Source organism: Myotis yumanensis, unplaced genomic scaffold (genome assembly GCF_028538775.1).
Source record: "Myotis yumanensis isolate MYYU_CA2020_CCGP unplaced genomic scaffold, mMyoYum1.0.hap1 SCAF_5, whole genome shotgun sequence".
In the NCBI taxonomy this organism is placed as follows: Eukaryota; Metazoa; Chordata; class Mammalia; order Chiroptera; family Vespertilionidae; genus Myotis; species Myotis yumanensis.
The window spans coordinates 82,808,308-82,828,318 of NW_027223756.1; the positions used below are offsets into that span (position 1 = coordinate 82,808,308).

The 20,011-nt window shown below is 54.0% G+C and overlaps 1 protein-coding gene across 1 annotated transcript in view; it reads left to right on the forward strand.

Moving 5' to 3' along the window:
* Positions 1-165: 165 nt before the first annotated feature.
* LOC139011452 (complement C3-like) overlaps positions 166-20,011 on the forward strand; it is a 29,601-nt gene continuing 9,755 nt past the window's right edge. Inside the window, exons 1-30 of the mRNA XM_070416990.1 lie at positions 166-236; positions 370-577; positions 1,270-1,444; positions 1,612-1,682; positions 1,784-1,872; positions 1,970-2,052; positions 2,293-2,380; positions 3,467-3,569; positions 3,668-3,788; positions 4,061-4,176; positions 4,828-4,968; positions 5,049-5,258; positions 5,462-5,671; positions 6,244-6,405; positions 6,669-6,798; positions 7,894-7,974; positions 9,227-9,424; positions 9,609-9,723; positions 10,021-10,109; positions 10,202-10,341; positions 10,959-11,165; positions 12,058-12,109; positions 12,262-12,348; positions 12,518-12,721; positions 14,107-14,182; positions 14,431-14,599; positions 17,263-17,358; positions 17,524-17,677; positions 18,521-18,693; positions 18,847-19,005. Of these exons, the coding sequence (XP_070273091.1) occupies positions 166-236; positions 370-577; positions 1,270-1,444; positions 1,612-1,682; positions 1,784-1,872; positions 1,970-2,052; positions 2,293-2,380; positions 3,467-3,569; positions 3,668-3,788; positions 4,061-4,176; positions 4,828-4,968; positions 5,049-5,258; positions 5,462-5,671; positions 6,244-6,405; positions 6,669-6,798; positions 7,894-7,974; positions 9,227-9,424; positions 9,609-9,723; positions 10,021-10,109; positions 10,202-10,341; positions 10,959-11,165; positions 12,058-12,109; positions 12,262-12,348; positions 12,518-12,721; positions 14,107-14,182; positions 14,431-14,599; positions 17,263-17,358; positions 17,524-17,677; positions 18,521-18,693; positions 18,847-19,005 (3,978 nt within the window). The remainder of the gene's footprint in view (positions 237-369; positions 578-1,269; positions 1,445-1,611; positions 1,683-1,783; positions 1,873-1,969; positions 2,053-2,292; positions 2,381-3,466; positions 3,570-3,667; positions 3,789-4,060; positions 4,177-4,827; positions 4,969-5,048; positions 5,259-5,461; positions 5,672-6,243; positions 6,406-6,668; positions 6,799-7,893; positions 7,975-9,226; positions 9,425-9,608; positions 9,724-10,020; positions 10,110-10,201; positions 10,342-10,958; positions 11,166-12,057; positions 12,110-12,261; positions 12,349-12,517; positions 12,722-14,106; positions 14,183-14,430; positions 14,600-17,262; positions 17,359-17,523; positions 17,678-18,520; positions 18,694-18,846; positions 19,006-20,011) is intronic.

A 20,011-nucleotide genomic window follows, 5' to 3' on the forward strand; every position in this document is an offset into this window, starting at 1 on the left:
GAGAAGAAGGAGCAGCCGCTCTGCTCCCATTGGGTCTCTGGAGATCCCCTCCCATGTCCGTTAGATATTAACTCAGCCAGGGCAGGCCAAGGCAAACAGGCCAGAGCCGGGCAAACAAGAGGACAGGCATCTGTGGCCGGCGGCCCACATCACCGTCCCACTGCCATGGACGTGCCCTGGTCCCTGGGCTTGACTCTCCTCCTCTTAGGGGTCCCCCTCACCCATGCTGAGCCACTGTGAGTCTGGGAAGTGGAGGGGAACCTATCTACACATCTGTGGTCTTCATGACTCCCCGCAGGGGACCCCGTCGGTCTCTGCCGTTGCCTCCCCCACTGGAGGCCCCTGGGCCCTGTGTTTGTCTGCCGGCAGGTATATCCTGGTGACCCCCCGAGTCCTGCGGGTCGGCAACCCTGAGGTCATCCACGTGCAGGCTCACTCGGACTCCAGGCAGCCCCTTACCGGGACCCTGGAGGTGAACCTCACTGTGTGGGACTTCCCCCTGAAGAAGGCGGAGGTGGCCAGAAGCCAGCTCACTCTCTCACCGGAAAACCACTTCATGAGCCAGGCAGCCCTGACGGTAAGAGACGGGCCAGCATGGGTGGCCACGAAGGGAGGCTCCAGGCCGGCAGCAAGGGCGGAGAGTGGCAGGCTCTAGGGGGGATTTCCACTAGATGCACGAGGGAAGAGACGCAGGGCATGGGTCTACTTAGTGCTCCTCTTATGTTCTGTCCATTTAGAAATCCAAAATCCCTTCATCTGGGCTCCCAGAAGGGCCATGATTATTAGCCTATAATGAGTGGTCCGCAAACTCATTAGTCAACAGAGCCAAATATCATCAGTACAACGATTGAAATTTCTCTTGAGAGCCAAGTTTTTTAAACTTAAACTATATAAGTAGGTACATTGTTATTAACTTAATTAGGGTACTTCTAAGGCTTAGGAAGGGCCACACTCAAGGGGCCAAAAGGCCGCATGTGGCTTGCAAGCTGAAGTTTGCTGACCACGGGCCTAGATGATGCCTCTGTGCTAATTATAAAGGCGCCCTCTGCTGGTGACTTGGAAAACTGACCATGGCCTGGATTGTATCTCCGCTTGGAGGCCATGTCCTGGTGCAGGAGCAAACTGCACAGCCACACGAGGCGACCTTGCTCCCAAAGGCAGAGCTAGAGGGCCCCCACTCAGTTGGCTCTCCCAAGATCTGGCCCAGGGCTTTGTTCCCAGGGATGGAGACCCCAGCAGGGCCTGAGGAGTGTGGGCATCTCTCCCCAGATTCCCGAGAGCCTGGTATACCCCCCACAACCAGGGCAGCAGCATGTCATCATCCGGGCAACATGGGCACCCACCTCCACCTCCTCGTTCATGGAGAAGGTTGTGCTGGTGGCTCCCCATGCTGGCTACATCTTCATCCAGACGGACAAGACCATCTACACCCCTGAGCACATGGGTACAGCCTCTGTGCACTGGGCCTGGAGCAGACATTGCCTCTCCCCCCCAGCCTCCCCCAATGCCCAACGTATCCCACCTGCCTAGGTCCCCCCACTGCCCAAGATTATAATGACTATAGCCCTCTCCAAACTCTACCCAACACTCAGCGTCTTCCTCCTCCTCCAGTTCAGTACCGGGTGCTCACTGTGAACCACAAGATGGATCCTGTGACCAGGACATTCACTCTGGACATCAAGGTGGCCTCTGCTGTTGGCAGGGTGGGTGGGTCCCAGGCACTGGGGTTATATCATGTGCTGAGGGCCTGGGGGCATGAACCACCTACCCGCTGTCCCTGCAGAACCCGGAAGGGATCACTGTGATCAGCCAGGATCTGCTGGCCAGCAGAGGTATCTTCACGAGCTCCTTCCACCTCCCAGAGCTCATCAGGTGCCCTACTGGGAGCCCTAGGGCGGGGGCCGGCGGGGGGGGGGGGGGGAGGCAGGGACTCCTCAGTCTCCATCTCTCCTAACTTTCTGTGCCTCAGTTTTGGGACCTGGACCATTGAAGCCAGTTACCAAAGTGCAGCCAAGCTGAAGTTCAAAGCAGCCTTTGACGTGAAGGAGTATGGTGAGCAGCGTGGGACGGGGAGGGCGAGGTGGGACAAGCCAGAAGCAGGGCTGGAGATGCAGAGGAGGTCTTGTGGCACACCTACTGTGTGCCAGGGCCTGGACTGGGTGCTGGTGAACAGGGATGCATGTTCCAGTCCTTGGGGGTGGCCACAGTCACCAGGGAAGGAGCAGGACAGGGAGGGGATTAGGGCGAGGACGGTGAGTTGCTGAGGGTGTCCATTGCCTTTACTCCGCCCAGTGCTCCCTTCTTTTGAGGTCCGGCTGATCCCAAAGAAGAGCTTCTTCTACCTCAATGATGAATCTCTGTGTGTGGAAATCCAGGCCTGGTGAGTCCCCTCACTCTTAGCCTGGCCTGAGGACCAAGGACACCAAGAAACTGAAGGGGCCCTAACTGATTTGGCTCAGTGGATAGAGCATCGACCTACGACCTACGGACTGAAAGGTCCCAGGTTCTATTCCGGTTAAGGGCATGTACCTTGGTTGCAGGCACATCCCCAGTGGGAGGTGTGCAGGAGGCAGCTGATCGGTGCTTCTCTCTCATCGATGTTTCTAGCTCTCTATCCCTCTCCCTTCCTCTCTGTAAAAAATCAATAAAATATATATATATATTTTAAAAGTACCGGAAGGGTAGTAAGAATTAGGTCAAGTGTATAGCACTTGGGGCATCATGAAGGCACTTTCTGACACCCATCAGATATTCTGGGTCACCCACATCGTCCCATGAGGTTGTACAGACCACGTCTGCCACCTGTGAGGTTGTACAGACCATCTCTTCAGGCTTCTGGGGTTGTCCCGGCCACCTTGTCTACCTAATGGAGCGCCCCACATCTCATGGTGTGGACCACCTCGGAGGGTCCACAAGGTTGCACAGGCACCTTGTGAGGTTACCCAGATCACCTCTGCAGACTATGAGACTACAAATGCCATATCTGCTGCCTGTGGGGTTTACTGACCATCTCCACAGCTCTATGAAGTTGTATAGGCCATGTTGTCCACCTAAGCTTGTATGGGCCATGCCTGCCACTTCTTGACATTATACAGACCATTCCTGAAGCTTTATCATGTTGCACAGCCACCTCTGCCACCAACATGGAATTTTTCTCATCCCACAGGCACACCAATAGGTTGTCCAGACTCCTATGTGGCTCCAAATGGTTGTACAATATACCTCTACCATCTCGTGAGGTTTCACAAGCCACATCTATCACTCAACAAGACTCTATGTAACATATTGGTCACCTCCCAGGATTTTGTGGGTCAGCAATGAAACCTTAGCTTCCAGGGGGCCGCCTCTGCCCCTCCCCAAGTTTCACGGCCATGGTTGCAGCCCTCTGAGATCATACAGGCCGTCTCTGCAGCCACGGGAGGTTGTGCGGGGCTTCAGAGCCAGTGGAGCGTCTCTTATCCCCCAGGTATATATTCAACAAGCCGGTGGACGGACATGCCCTGGCCATCTTCGGGGTGAAGCTGGGTTCCCGCCGGATCGCCATTCAAAGTTCTCTACAGAGGGTGGAGGTAACCAATTCGGACCCCTCCCCAGACTCCTTTCCCCCCAGCCCTCCTTCACTTCCCCACAAAACCACCTCCTCTCCTCTCTCCTGCCCTGAGAGCAGATCTCTAGCGGCGAGGGTCACGTCTCCCTCCAGAAGGACACGTTGATGGCTGCATTCCAAGGCCCAGAAGAGGACTTCATTGGGGCCTCGATCTATGTCAACGTCACCGTGTTCTCCTCAGGTGCTGCCCTCGCCCATGGCCCACGGCTGAGTTCAGGACACTGTGTTCCTTCTCAGCCCAGACATTCTGCCCACGTGACCCCAGATGGCCTCCTGCCTGCGTTTCCTCATCAGAGAAATGGGGAAACGTCAGAAGGGCTGGCAGGAGTTGAACTTGTGTTACTGTCTTTCCCTGTCATCATCTCCAACATGTGCCTCCCATACCTGCCGCCCTGACACTCCCCCAAGAAATTAAATTTCCTCCACAGACCTCATGGTCCCCTCTCTCTACAGGGGGTGAGATGGTGCAGGCCGAGACCTCAGCGGTGAAGATCGCCCGGAGCCCATACAACATCAAGTTCACCAGGACACCCCAATATTTCAAGCCGGGGATGCCCTTCCATTTTAGGGTCAGAGTCTGAGTTCACTCCATTTAAGGACTCAGGAGCCCCACCCTCAAACAGCCACACCCCAGAAATGAAAATCCACATTGGACTCACCTGCCCCCACTCTTTCTTAGAGTTGGGTCCATCATGCCCCCAGATTAATCTCAAGGTTTCCTCAAGTCTTAACCCATGTCTTCCCAAAGCACAGTGAGGGCTCCATAATTTATCTATGGGAGCTTAGGAGTCACAGTCAGGCTGGAACAAGGGTTTATCTTGAGGTTACATTTGTACAGCAAGCACACTGTTTTCTCATACATTCATTTGAGGTGACCTTGAGATGTCTGATGGGCATTACTTTAGTCCCAGTCCTGCTCTGTTCCCCCCACCCAAGCCCTCCACGTCTCCTCCTACTGCTCCACCCCCAAGTCCACCCTACCCTCACCCCACAGGTACACCAATACCCAGGGCTACCACCTATGGATGTGCGCAGCAATGCCCTAGGGGTGCCATTCATTCACAAAGACTCTAGTGTGAATGGTATCCCTGGTGTTTGCTCAGTGCACAACTCGCACAGCTGTTCAAGGCAGTCCTAACCAGGTGGCATTCACAGCTCCCACCTCTCACAGCAGGCCGCCCCCAGGCCTGTCCTTTATCTTACCCCACACTCCTCCTCAGGTCTTCGTCTCAAATCCTGACGGGTCCCCAGCCTCCAGAGTTCTCGTTCGCTGCCAAGACCACAAAATGTACACCTCACCCAGTGGGGTGGCCACTCTAACCATCAACACAGACGCACAGCTGAAGCAGCTCCCTATCGAGGTACCGATCTGATGGGGCAGAAATGGTGGGGTTGTGTAAATGGAAAGGATTGAGAGTTAGTCGCCCATCAATCTCCCCAGGTGGTAACTGATGAGGATCTCCGGCCAGAGGATCAAGCATCAGCCAGGATGACTGCTTGGCCTTACTCAACTCAGGATGGGTCAGGGAACTTCCTGCACATAGAGGTGAAGACGTCTGAAACTGAGGTTGGCAGCAGCCTCCAGCTGAGCCTCCACACAAGGCATCTGAACCCCGCAGCCAAGGATCAGATCACTCACTTCACCATCCTGGTGAGGGACTAGGACCAGGGCTTGAGCCAAGGAATTCTTTCCCTGGAACAGTCTTGGGTAGCTGAGTTGGAGGAACTGTGAACATGGTGTGAAGGTGGGACCCATCTGGGGTAGGCTCAGGCCAAGGAATGAAGCATAGGGACTGAGGACCTCTCTTGTGGGCTGGCCCTACCCTTCTTATCTTGGCTTCCCCTGTTTTTAAGGTCCTGAGTAAGGGTCAGATTGTGTCTGCCAAACATCAATTAAAAAGGCACAGGAGTGTCTACACGTCAGCCATCATTGATGTGACTTCAGAGATGCTGCCCTCCTTCCGCATCCTGGCCTTTTATTTACTGCCCAGAGGAACAGGCCAGAACCCTGAACTGGTAGCCGATTCCATATGGATTGATGTGAAAGACAGATGCATGGGGACGGTGAGCCAAACTCCTTAAAGTTGTACATCACCATCATAAAGCTCGGGAAAGGGTCTGTCCAAGTTCAAGGACTCCCAGCCTAGGGGCAAGTGAGTGTAAAAGGAAGAGATGTGGCTTTAAAAGCTCAACCTAGGGAGTGGAGATGATTCAAGTAAATGCGTGGAGCTGGAATTGGTCTGGTGGAGTTCCCTAATGCTCCATCAGAGTTGTAGGCAATATGAACCTGAAAGTGAACTTGAGCCCCTGGCCAGTGCAGCTCAGTTGGTTGGGCATTGTCCCATGCACCAGGAGGTTGTTGGTTCAATTCCTGGTCAAGGGCACAAGCCCAGGTTACAGGCTCAATTCCCAGTAGGGGGCATGCAGGAGGCAGCCAATCAATGTTGTGCTCTCACATCAATGTTTCCTCTCTCTCTCTCTCTCTCTCTCTCTCTCTCCCTCTCCCTCTCCTTCTCCCTCTCCCCTTCTTCCTCTCTCTTTGAAAATCAATAAACTAAAAAAACAAGTGGACTTGGGGAAGCCCCTTGGCAGTCTATAAGCCCTTTCTTATGACATGTCTCTTTTTCCTGGCTCAGCTGAAGGTTGGCTTAAATCATGAAGACTCCTTCAGTTCTTTGGAGCCCCACAGCAAGGTGGACATAAAGGTGACAGGTGATGCAGAGGCCACAGTGGGGCTTGTGGCTGTGGACAAGGCTGTTTACGTCTTGAACAGCAAACACAGGCTCACACAGAAGAAGGTGAGTACATGTGCATTTGGGGTCAAAAGGTTGCCTTGACATTCTAGCTGGAGTTTCCTCTTCTTCAGCTGTAAAATGCAACATCAGCGGTTGCAAGGACGCAAGTAGCTAGGGCACAGCCTAGAGATTGGCAGGTGGTAAGAACTCAATCAGTGGCAGACAGTGTGAGGATTATTACTTGAGCCAGCGATGACAGTGCATTATTGCTCCTTCCCTGGAGGGTCATACAGGCTCCAAGTCCAGGTTCCTCTCTGGCCCCCCAGGTCTGGGATGTGGTGGAGGAACACGACATTGGCTGCACCGCCGGCAGTGGGAAAGACGGGCTTGCTGTGTTCAAGGATGCTGGGTTGGACCTGAAGATGAGCACAGGGATGGACACCTTGGCAAGCTCAGGTACAGGCAGGGGGTGGGAGGTGGGCAGGAGGGTGGCAGGCAATGCTGTCTAGTGGTTAAGAACATGGGGTTTGGCATCAAACAGACGGGCTAAAATTCAGGATCTTGGCACTTACCATGGGCCAGTCACATTTCTTCTCTGAGTCTGGGTTTCTCTGTCCATAAAGTGGGGATAATAATACAAGTAACTCACTCTGTCTTAGTTGAGGTATAGGTTTGTCCATATGAATCAGAGAGAAAATAATAGCAGCTCAAATAAGATAGAAGTTTATTTCTCACTCAGTCACCATCCAGAGGTCATTCTGGGACTCAGGCTGCTTCTAGCTTATTGTTCTGCCATTTTCCAAGATAGCACTTCATCAGAACCTCATTCCAGGCAGGAGGATGAAGGGAAGAGGGGACGAGAGGACACTACTCTCACATTCATTGGCCAGAACTCAGTCACATAGCCCCACCTAGGCCCAAGGGACGTGTACCGGGAAATGTACTCTTCATTCTGAGTGATATATAAAGATGGAGGTTTAGTTGCTACAGATGAGAGGAGGAGGATGGATACTGGGGACAACTAGCAGTGTGTTCTTTCAGCTATAGTTATATCATGAGTTTCTGTCTACTACAATCTATATGCACGATTCCATTGATAGAACTCTATGATTCCAATGATTGTACTCACTTTACATAGCTGGCGAAAGTAACCCCCAGTGCCCGGCTGGTGTTGCCCAGTGGTTGAGCGTTGACCTATGAACCAGGCGGTCACGGTTGGATCCCCCATCAGGGCACATGCCAGATTGCAGGCTCGGTCCCCTGTAGGGGAAGTGCAGGAGGCCTATCGATGATTCTTTCTTATCATTGATGGTTTCTATCTCTCTTTCCCTCTCTCTTCCTCTCTGAAATCAGTTTAAAAAAAATAAATAACTCCCAGAGAGGTTGTGACTTGTTGAAGACTGCATAGCTTTTCAGTGGTGATCTTAAGTATGAGGTACCCATGAAATAAAATGAGGTGATGGGCATCACCCACGGGGCATGCAATACACTTCATCAAGGGTGTTGGTAATGATCTTGACAGTTGTCCTCATGCTTCCCTCTGGCCTCCAGACTGGCACTGCCCCCAGAGCCACCCTCCCAGCCGCCGCCGCCGCCGCTCCCTGAAGAGCCTGGAGACCAAGAGGAACGCAGGTCAGAGCTAAAGCTGGATGTCGCCCTCTTGGCTCCCTGACCTACTGGATTCATCAGGGCTTAAAACAGCAAACTGAACCCATTCTAGGTACTTCACACAGTCAGGGAGGGATTTAATCCTAGGAATTTGGTGCTTTCAACATTACTTGACTGGGCTATAGGAATGGAAAGTTGCAGGCTGGCTGCTCACTGGGACTCAGGATCACCCCGCTGCAGTTCTTGCAATGCATGAAATCTCCGGAAACTTCTGACAATATTTCTCACGAGATAGTGGAACATGGAATTTTTCCCATTAAAAAACCACACAGACTGAGGCCCACTCCTTAGCTACACTGCTGCAGGGGAAACGCTCTCTGTGCCTCTTTCACAAGAGCTTCTGGGAGGCAGAATCTAATTCCATCCAGAACTCCAGCAGCAAGAGAGTCTGGGAAGCCCAGCTTTCAGATGTCAGATGGAGGAGGGAATGTAGACAAGCGGAGAAATCGGTGCTGAGTGCCAATGGGTAACGTGTGGCTCTGGGCCCGGCGTTCAGGGACGGTGGGAGGCACCTCTGGCTGGTGTCAGAAGCATGTGTTCTATGAGCGTTAGATTTTTCAGTCTCTCTGAGCCATGCTAGGAGTTGGTGGAACTAAATGCAAAGAAGATACGTAAAATGTAATAAAAATCAAGGTGAAACCCTAATATAATTTCCATATCAAAAATCATGCTCACCTTCTGGAGAGAGTTTGTAATATGAACTGCTGTTTTATTTATTTACGGCACTGATCCATTCTACTATTTAACTATGGATCTTCTGGCCGTGTTGTAAGGTGGACAACGAGATTTTTAAATTGCGATAATTACGGCGAGGTTTGTGCTTTTTACAAATACATCATGAAAATTGGGAGCCGAAGTGGCATCTTTTAGATATAAACATGGCATTACCAATCTTGTCAAAAAGAAGCACAAGGAGGAGGCGGGGAGGGGCGGGGAAGCCGCAGCAGCCTGGAGTCTAGTCCCAGCCCTGCCACTGGGAGGTGTGTGGCCCTAGGCCAGGAAACTGACCCCTCTGTCACTCAGCTTCCCGATCAGAACTCCCCATATGGGTTCAATGTGAGCTTTTAGGGAGAAGATACAGGCAAAGTGCCAGGACCCGCACCTGCCCGCGGCGTTCAGGCTAAGCAAGGCCAAGCATGCATGCCCTGAGGCGGCTGGCTCCCAGCGTCCTCAGACCCTGCTCAGTCCCTCCTGTCCCTCTTAACCTGGCCTGCAGTGAACAAGTTCAACACAGAGCTGGAGCGCAAGTGCTGTGAGGCTGGCCTCCGGGAGAACCCCGTGGGGCTGTCGTGCGAGGAGAGGACCCGGCACGTCCGCCCTGAGCCGGCCTGTGTCGCCGCGTTCCGGAGCTGCTGCCATCTGTCTGCGGCCCTGACTCAGGAGGCCCTGCAGGAGGAGCTGCTTCTGGGGACAAGTGAGGGGGACACGCAGGAGGCACAGGGAGGGGGCCTCCACCAAAGGGCCTGGAGCGCCATGGGGTCCAGGGGAGATTCGGGCCACGGGAACCTTGCCTGGGGGGACCGTGCCTCAGAGCTGCGGGGCCCACTGACCCAGGGAGAGAGGCGAAGGCGATCCCAGCCCACGTCTGCTCCCTGCAGCGGACGAAGACGACGAGGACTTCGAAGACTTCTTCCTGGACGACCAGCCTGTGCGGACTTTGTTCCCTGAGAGTTGGCTCTGGAGGACGTTTACGCTGCCAAAAAGTGAACTGCGGTAGGAACACGCCCCTCCCCAGGGCAACATCTGGTCCGCGGCCCGTCCATCCATGAGTGGACGTCCATTGTGGCCAAGGCCCCAGGGGTGCCATTGAGTTCTCAGCATGGCCCCATGATAGCACCCTCCCTGGATGGGAACGCGGGTCCCAGTGGTTCCCCCAAAAGGAGGACCCTCTCGTGATGACGCCTCTCCTGGGGTGACCCACTCAGCCCTCCGTAGTGATGGTCCCCCCCCGGACAGAGGCTCTGTCCAGGCAGCACTCACTCAGCGACGCCCCTGCCCTGCCTCTAACAGGAGGAGCGTCTCCCACACCTTCGAGGTGAACCTGCCCGATTCCATGACCACGTGGCAGCTCGTGGCCGTCAGCCTCAAGCCCGGACAAGGTGACCCCGCAGGCCCGATGCCGAGAGAGCGCTGGGTGTCCAGCCCCGGGCCCCGGCTTCTGCTTGAGCTCAACGCCATCTCCTGGTCCTAGGTCTCTGCGTCTCGGAGCCTTTCGAGATGACGGTCAGGAAACCGTTCTTTGTGGATCTGAAGCTGCCCTTCTCCATGGTCCGGAACGAGCAAGTCCAGATCCAAGCCGTGCTGTACAACTTCCTGAGCCGCCAGGTCAAGGTGAGGCCTCCGCCCCCGCCCCCTTCCTGCCAAAACACCGGCCCATGTGTCTTATAAAAGGGGAGGGAGTGTGTCATTATCCGCAAGGGCCAGCGAAGTGGTGGCCTTTTTGGAAGACGTCTAAGATATTTCCTTTCTTTTTTTGAAACATATTTTTGTTGATTTCAGAGAGGAAGGGCACGAGAGAGAAACATCAATGATGAGAGAGAATCATTGATCGGCTGCCACTGGGGATCCAGCCCGCAACCCAGGCATATGCCTTGACCGGGAATCGAACCGTGACTTCCTGGTTCATAGTTTGATGCTCAACCACTGAGCCACACCAGCCGGGCGAAGATATTTTCTTATTGAAACCTCTCAACAACCCCAGCAGATGGGTGCCGTTATGGTTCTTTAGAGATGAGGAAACTGAGGCACAGAGAGGTCAAAGGGCTTTCTGAGATCACCCAGCACAGACATGGCAGGAGGGGTTTGAACCCAGACAGGGTCTTTGCTATCAACCCCTATGCCGTGCTGTTACCTACTCAGGACTCTTGGGCGGGGGGCAGGCGGGGGGTGTGACTCCAGGGTCCTGGGCCACCCATGCATCAGGACCCGCCACTGCCCACCTGCCCCAGGTCCGCGTGGAGTTCCCCCACAAGGAGCCGCTGTGCAGCGCATCAAGGCCAGGAGCCCCGTCCCGCCAGGTGGTGGTCCTGCCCCCCACCTCCACCAAGGTGGTGCCTTTTGTGCTTCTTCCACTTGAGATGGGCAAAGTGGACGTGGAGGTCAAGGTCATAGGCTCCGGGATCCAGGACCATGTGAAGAAGACGCTCCTGGTCCAGGTAATGGATCCGCCCACACCATGCTGCCTGTGCAGACAGTGGCGCCTCCCCTGTGTGGTCATGGGAGGGCAGGTGGGCCCAGGACCAACAAACAGGCCTCCCGGATGGGAGGGAGCTGAGAGAGTCGATGTGAAAGTTCAATCACAGAGGCCCCACTTCACAACTTTGGAGTCAGACCTGGGTTCAAATCTTGACTCTTCTGTGTGGCCTCACTCAGGCAACGCACTTAACTTCTCTGAGCCCCCATTTTCTCATTGACAGAACGGGGGTGATCATCACAGCCATGCACAACTAGAGGCTGTGAAAATTACATACGACCTGTGCATGACCCATCAATAATACTTTATTTTCTTAACAAACACATGATGAGGCCTTACAATATAGCGCTTTAAGAATATTAACTCATTGCCCAGTCGGTATGGCTCAGTGGTTGAGCATCGACCTATGAACCAGGAGGTCATGGTTTGATTCCTGGTCAGGGCACATGCCCGGGTTGCGGGTTTGATCCCTAGTGGGGGGCAAGCGAGAGGCAGCCAATCAATGATTCTCATTGATGTTTCTCTCTCTCCCTCTCCCTTCCACTCTTTTTAAAACTCAATAAAAAATAAAAATAAAATAAAAAGAATATTAACTCATTGGACCCTCAGAACAACCCTAGGAGGTAGGGACTATTATCATCTCCCTTTTAAGCATGAGAAAACTGAGGCACAGAGAGGTTAAGTAATTTGCCCGAGGTCACACAGCTAAGAAGTAGAAGAGCTGGGATTTGAACCCAGATATTAGTGCTCCAGAGTCTGCATTCTCACCAGCTGAGCAAAGCTTCCTCTTACTGTCATTGCGACTGTTACTTTTGCTATGGCTTTTAACTTGCTTCCTCCTTGCCTCCCCACAGGCAGGGGGCAAGATAGAAAAAATATCTCATAGCTTCGTCCTGAACCCCCAAGGTTTGTGGAGTCTGCAAAGGGCATGTGGGATCCTGGGGACATGCCAGGGCAGAGGGAGGGGTTCAATGAGGTGCTCAGGCCAGGGGGGCTCCGTGCCTTCTGACCTCCCTGGCCCCAGAACCTGCTTGTCACAGAAGGTTGTGTTCGCTCAGGTCGGCCCCAGGTGGAGCTGGTGCCAAGAAGAGACCTTTGGAACAAGATGCCCAACACAGAGGCAGAAGTGTTTGTCAGCGTCCAAGGTGCTTAGGGCACAGCTGGCTCCTGGGGTGGGGGCGGAAGGGGGGGTGGGAGGAGGGATCTGGCTCCTCCAGGGCCGCCTGGGCACCGCAGCAGGAGGGGCCGGGAGTGCCCATGTGGAGTGATCAGAAAGCTTAGGCCATTCCCAAGACGACCCTGCCCACCTGGCAGGGGACATCCTCGGTGAGACCATCCTGGGCAGCCTGACCTCCAGAGAAACGCATGAGCTGCTGAGGGTCCCGACCGGCTGCCCCGAGCAGACGCTGAGCAGCCTGACGCCGGTGATCATCCTGACCCGCTATCTGGACGCCACGGGCCAGTGGGGCAAGGTCGGGGTGGAGCACAGGGACCAAGTGATGAAGAACATCGTCAGCGGTGAGGCCCTCCTGTGACCTTGATGAGGGTTTCTGGGGCTCTTTGGGAGGGTGACGAGGGTACCCCCAGGTTTGAGGGAGGTCCCATGGGACCCTCCCAGACAATAGCACCCAAACTCTGACTCCTCTCCCAGATGACAACCTGATACCAAGCCCCGGGTGACCCCTAAACAGTGACCCTAAAGAGTCATCTCCAGGTGACCCCTAGATTGCCCTTGAACTCTGAAGTCCCAGGTAACCTCCAACAGTGACCCCCAGGTTATTCCTTCACCGGGACCCCCCTCTCAGGTTACAATCTAACAACAGACCCCTAGTTCATCCCCAAAGCGGCAACTCCCCAAGGTTGTTCTATTCAGACACTGTCCCAGGTTACACCCAGTCAGTGCCAAGCCCTGGGTCAACCCCGGGGAACCCTGAAGCAGAAAATTCCAGAACAATCCCAGTTACACCTAAATGCTGACATTTCCCGAGGTGACGCCCAAACCTCCAGGTAACAACCAGAGATGAATGTCTCTAAGTCCACCCGGAGCCCTCCAGGTAATTTGGACATCGACCCCCCTCTTCCCAGTCACTCCCAGACCCCAACTCTCCATTCAGGCTCTCTCACCAGCAACCCCCAGGGGACAGCAGGCACTGTCACCCCATGTTACACTCAAGCAGCAAACCCTCAGGTAACCTTCAGATGTAATGCAAACAGCCGGGTTCAGAATGTACCTGAGAGGTGTCCCCACCAGCCTACACCCAAGAGTGGCCTCCTTGAATCCACACACACTCACTGAAACCTCTAGTTTGCAGCCAAAGAAGAACCCCGAGAAAATGCCAGGCTGGTGTGGCTCAGTGGTTGAGCATCAACCTATGAACCAGGAGGTCACGGTTCAATTCCCGGTCAGGGCACGTGCCAGGGTTTCAGGCTCGGTCCCCAGTAGCGGGTGTGCAGAAGGCAGCTGATCAAGGATTCTCTCTCATCACTGATGTTTCTCTCTCTCTCTCTCCCTCTCCCTTCATCTCTGAAATCAATACAAATATATTTTTTAAGAAAAGAAAATGCCCAGGTTGTGGTCCCGCAGGGTACCCCCTTCCCTGGGTTTCACCTTCCATGATCCCCCTGAGCGGCAGCTGCCAGCCTCACCCCTCCCAGATGGGTGGTCTCCCAGGTTTCTCCTGGACACGTGCACACTGCTCCGGGGGTCACGCCTGGCCGCGACTTGCATTTCCGTCCGGACTCTGCAGCTCCCACTTCATACGTGTATAAGCCCCTCCTCCAGGTTGTACCTGGGATGCATCCCCAAGTCACACCCACACCCTGCTCCTCCAGATGATCCCTGCCACCCCCCAACATCAACTCTCTGGCTCTCCTGCCAAGACCTCCTCCACCTGTTTCCCCAGGATATACCCGGATGCTGACCCACCGGAGCGCAGACGGCACCTACCACATCCACAAGGGAAAGCCGGGAAGCACCTGGTAAGGACAGTGCAGGGTGGGGTGGGGTGAGGGGGGAGCTCAAGGGGCCAGCCTGCGGCTTGATGACCCGGGAGCATCCATGCTGTGGGTCCGGGGCAGGCAGCCTGCGGGCCAGCGGCCTTGCACACGACGAGGCTCAGTGTGAAGCGGTGAGGTCCATGGTGTGGATCCTGCACAGTGTGGATGCCCCTGCCTAGAACCCCTTGGCTGCCCTTCCCCGTGATCGCTTCCCCCTCGCCCTCCCACAGGCTCACGAGCTACGTGTTCCGAGTTTACGCCCTGGCCTACTCCACCATGACCTTGCATATGATTGACCTGGGCTCTCTCTGTGACATTGCCAAGTGGATCATCACCCAGAGGCAGGGCGAGGACGGGCGGTTCTTGGAGGAAGGCCCCATAATCATGGGGTCCATGCAGGTGCCCACGCCCCCACCCCTGTCTGAGTTGGTCAAACAAACCCACGGCTCTGCCCGGTGCTGGGAGACTCTCAGGCCCTGCCCTGTGTTCAGGTAGAATGAGAAAGGCAAGCAGGCGAGGCCCAGCCCCCAGCATCTCCTCCCCTTGCTCTGGGCCACCCTGAGCTCGTTTACAATGTGAGGAAAGCCAGGGTCCATCTGGGACCCCATCTCGCCCTCGCCCTCACTTCCAGCAGTCGTCCATCCTGGCCCTCCTCCCACTGGCCCTGAGTCCTCCCTGGCCCCAGCCAACACGCCGTCCCTACCAGGTTCCCTCCACAGGAGCCTCCAGAAACAGCTTTCACACAGACTGGGGGTCTCCCCTGCTCAAACACCTGCTATGGCTTAAGTTGCCTACAACAGTATCTCTACTACAGCTCTTCTGTATCTCTTCGCCAGCCTCTCCCCTCACACCCCAGGCTCATGGGTCCCACCAATTCACCTCCGTGTCTCTGCCTATGCTGCCCTCTTTTCTTTTCACCCAGCCAAATCATGTTTTCTTATTCTATTTAGTTCAGACATCGCCTCCTCCAGGAAGTCTCCCCTGAATGCCAGCCCTGTGCCTGTCTCTCTCATTGCATCTACACACATTATTCATTCACTAGGGGCCCAGTGCATGAATTCATACACCTTGAAAGGAACTGTGGGCCGAGAGGCTGAGGTGGGCAAGGGGCGGGTCTCAGCCCATCCTCTGCACCCCCACTCGGGCCCTCCCACTGCAGCCTCCAGTCCCCTGTCTGCCAGCAGCCCTGCTCCTGCTGCTGCTGCTCCCACGTGCTGACAGCGCGGAGCGATTGGGGCTAGCCTGATCCTCCCTCAGGAGTAGGGGGAGGTGGAGAGGCCCTCAGGGGTGGTTGGGGCCAGCAGCCGCTTGCACCTGCTGACAGTGCTGAGCATTCAGACCGGCACTGGGCACCGAACAAAGGAAGGCCCTGGCCAGCAGCTGGAAGGCCCTGATCGGCCCTGATCGCCTGCCAGGCCTAGGGACCCTGCCCGTGCATGAATCTCACACACCAGGCCTCGAGTATTAATATAACCAATTATGTAAATTAAAATATAAAACCAACCTCCGGCAGGTTTAGAGATGGCCCTCTATGAATCAAGTCCAGTCATGTTTTCAGAAAGGGAGGAAGTGATAGCACTTGCTGAACTGAAATTACCATCGAAGTTCAAAAAGCTGCCCTAGCCAGTTTGGGTCAGTGGACAGAGTGTCGGCCTGTGGACTCATTCCCTGGTTGGGGCTCATGTGGGAGGCAACTAATTAATGTCTCTCTCACATCGATGTTGTTGTTCTCTCTCTCTGTCTCTCCCCCTCCCTTGCACTCTCTAAAAATCAATGGAAAAAAATATCCTCACGTGAGGATTAGCAACAACAACAAAGAGCTGACGATGTTCATTTAAATTTTGTAATGTTTTTATTGATTTCAGAGAGGAAGGGTGAGGGAGAAAGAGATAAAAACATCAATGATGAGAATCATTGATCAGCAGCATCCTGGGGATCGAGCCCACAACCTGGGCATGTGCCCTGGCTGTGGGAATCAAGCCATGACCTCCTGGTTCATGGGTTGACGCTCAACTACTGAGCCACACTGGCCAGGCTGATCATAGTCATTCAACCACAAGCCAATCTCATTGAAATCAGGACTGCCCCAAAGGAAATGCTCTGTCAGCCATGCATGAGCTGATCTGGTGTCTGAGACCAGTTTAAATCCGGTACATGAAGAAGTCACGAGACATCTGTGATAAACAAGGCAGTGGCCAACCGTGACTCACTAGTAGCTTTTTTGAGATACACTATCAAGTCTGCCCTTCTGCACTCTCCTTCGTGACAGCGAAGATCATGTTTGCTTCAGGGATGTACTTCTTGGGATTCTCCGATCACTCCATCAGTGTGGCCTCTCCCCAGGTGATGGCTTTGTTCTTGTTGGCATCTGTGTAAGGAAATCCAGGGGCCTGACCTGCCTTTCACCCAAATAGATGAAAGAGAGAGAGGGAGAGAGAGAGAGAGAGAGAGAGAGAGAGAGAGAGAGAGAGAGAAACATTGATGTGCAAGAGACACGCCAGCTGGTCGCCTCCCACACCCACCCTGACCAGGACTAGGGTTCAAACCTTGACCAGGAATCGAACCTGCAACCCTTCAGTTCATGATGCTCTAACCACTGAGGAAAACCAGCCAGGGCTCAATGTCACCCACTTTTAAATCCGCTGTGTACTCTGTGCCCTTCGCTCACTCACCACTCTCATAGCACATGACACGGAGGCTCCCACTCACAAGCCGAGCATCCTGCTTTCTAAACTGACCCTCCGTTTCCTTATCAGTAAATGGAGCTGCTGCAAGAATGCTCCGAGGTAGTGTAGCAAGCTTGGCACAGCACTCTCTATGGCTGCTAGCTCTTGATAGTAAGGCAGATGCCACACAAGCAAATCTCAAGAGTGTCTCTCTCTCTCTCTCTCTCTCTCTCTCTCTCTCTCTCTCTCTCTCTCTCTCTCTCTTTCTCCCTCTTGCTTTCAGCATCATTCAGCCCAGGGATGAGCACCTGGGAGCTTTGTAAAGTCAGGCAGGAGAGGTGGGGGAAGGTGTCTCCAAGATGTTAAAGGGGCCATGGGTGTGTTCTGCATCCACAGGGTGGCTACCGAGGCTCTGAGGCAGACGTATGCCTCACAGCCCTTGTTCTGATCGCCCTGGATGAGGGGAAGGAGTTGTGCAGCTCGGAGATACCGGTAGGACCCAGAGAGGGGGGCGGGGCGGGATGTGCAGGGTGCCCTATCCCCTGCACCCAAGGATCCCCCCACCCTCATGTTCCTCTCAGTGCAGCCCTCTCTTCTCACTCCCAGACCCCTTTCCTCTGACCACCTCCCTGCAGCCTCCTCTCTCTGACTCTCTAGGATTTGGTTGCCAGCATGGAGAAAGCCAGGGCCTTCCTGGAGCGACGCCTCCCTGACATTCAGAAAACCTTTTCCGTCGCCATAGTCTCCTATGCTCTGGCCCTCACCAACAGCCCCCGAGCCAACGACCGCCTGGACAGCTTTGCCAGCCGCAGTGAGTGTGTGGGGTCACTTCTTCTGCAACTGTGTTAACCAGCCATGGGGGTGGGGGAGGGAGATTGAGCCCAGCCATGTATGACTCATCATATAGTATCTATTGAACGCCAATGGTGTGCCAACCCCTGACCTCAGGTCCTGAGAAACCAGGGTGGACGAGACTTCTATGGTCACTGCCCTCGAAGTCCCCACCATCCCTGGGGAGTCAGGCAGAAGACAAACAAATTAATGGGAAATTACAAATTGAGATAAGTGCTGAGATGGGACATATGAAGTGGGTGGGAGAGATGACAAGGGGAGAGAAGCATGGATTGGGGAGCTGGGATGGCCTCTGTGAAAAGGGGACCCTCTCAGATTAAACGAAGGATAAGAAGGCCCACCTCTGTGAAAGACCAAGGGCATTCCAAAGCAAGCCAATGGCAGGCGCAAGTGCCCCCAAGTGGGAAAGAGCTTGGCAAGGTCAAGGATAGGAAGGTCATTAAATGTGGGGCATTGGAAGGGGTCTGCCTCGGATGGCCTGCCCTATCTCATCCTTATTCCATCCTCTCCATCCCCCAAGGCAAAAGGAGTGGCGGTTAGGAGAACTCCCTCTCAGTGGGGTGCAGGGACCTGGAGAGGCTTCTTTGTAACTCAGGTTCCCCGTCTCTAAAAAGTTAGAGCCTGTCCCTTAGAGTGATTCTAAAAGTACATGTCCTATCCATGTGCCTCCTCAACGAGTTTCACTTAAAGTAAGTGCTCAGCAAAGTAGCAGATGAGAACAACTGGGCCAGATAACACAGGAGAGGACAGGTTTAGTCAGTGGGCCCAGGTCTGGGTAACAAGGTGGGCATGCATCTTCTAGACAAAAACTACTGGCCGGTAAAAGACAAGGACTGGAACTCCCTGTATACCATCGAGGCCACCGCCTATGCGCTGATGCAGAAGCTGGAGCTGGGTCTGCACAATGAGACGCATGCCATCGCCAAGTGGCTGCTGGAGAAGCGGGAGCTGGGAGGCGGCTTCAAATCCACGCAGGTGACCCGGGCCTGCGAAGGGTGGGGGCTGGGCCGGAAGGGGTGGGGGGAGAGTGCCGCCAAGGACGGCCCATCGGAAGCTGTCCGTGGTGCTGACTCGTCTCCCGGGGCGCTGTCTGTGGTGCTGATCTGAGGCCCCCATCCCAACATCCAGACCACGGTGGTGGCCATCGAGGCCCTCACCCGCTTCAGCCAAGCTGTCCCCTTCGAGGGTGCCCAGGATCTCCGCGTCCAGATCAGAGCCCCTAAGAGATCCCTGAACGTGGAGTGGTTCATCGATCAGAACAATGCTTACCAGCGGCGGTCGGCAAAGGTAAGGTGCTCGGTGGCAGACAAGAAGTCCACGCAGAGGTGACACTGGGTATGAGGCCAAGAGTCATGTCCCTGCCAACCTCATCCCCCAATATTCCTCACACCCTGGTTATACTGTCAATGCATTTGGTTCATTTATTCTACAAACATTTTCTGAGCACCTACTTGTGCCAAGCATGGGGAATATATTAGAAAAGATGTGTGGCCCCTGCTCTCATGGAACTTACAGTGTAGAAAGAAAGACAGTAAATATATTCTAGTTTGAGCTTTCCTGAAACAAGGGAAAGAAATAAATGTGTAAAGGAGAAAATAACTTGGTGTGGGGAGTAAGGTAATCTCCATGACCTTACTCCATGGAGGAGGTGATATTTACCTTCAATCATTTGGTACATCTTTATTGAGGATTACTGTGTGCCCGTCATTGTTCTAGGTACTAGGCCATGAACAAGAGAAAAAATAGAATTTTATATCTTGGTGAACAAGGCAGGCAATAAAGAGATGTGAATAGCCCTGGTGGTGTTTCTCAGTGGTTAGAGCGTCCACCTACATACCAAAGGGTCATGGGTTCGATCCCAAGTCAAAGGCATATACCTGGGTTGCAGGTTCAATCCCTGGTCCAGTCAGGGAGTGTTCAGGCAGCAACCAATCAGTGTGTCTCTCTCACATCGATGTTTCTCTCTCTCTCTCTCTCTCTCTCTCTCTCTCTCTCTCTCTCTCTCCTTTCCCCTTCCCTCCCTCCCACTCTCTCTAAAAATCAATGGAAAAAATATCCTCGGGGAGGATTAGCAAAAAAAATTTAAGAGATGTAAATAAGTAGAATGTAGTGTGTTGAGTGGTGGCAAGGTCTATAGGGGAAAATTAAGCAGGAAAGGGGATGAAAACATCAAGGAGTTGAAATTTTAGGGAGGATGGGTAGGGAAGGTCTCACCAAGAAGATGACATTTGAGCAAAGACCTTAAGGAAATACAGGAGTGAGCCTTGCGGCTATCGAGGCAGAGGAAACAGGA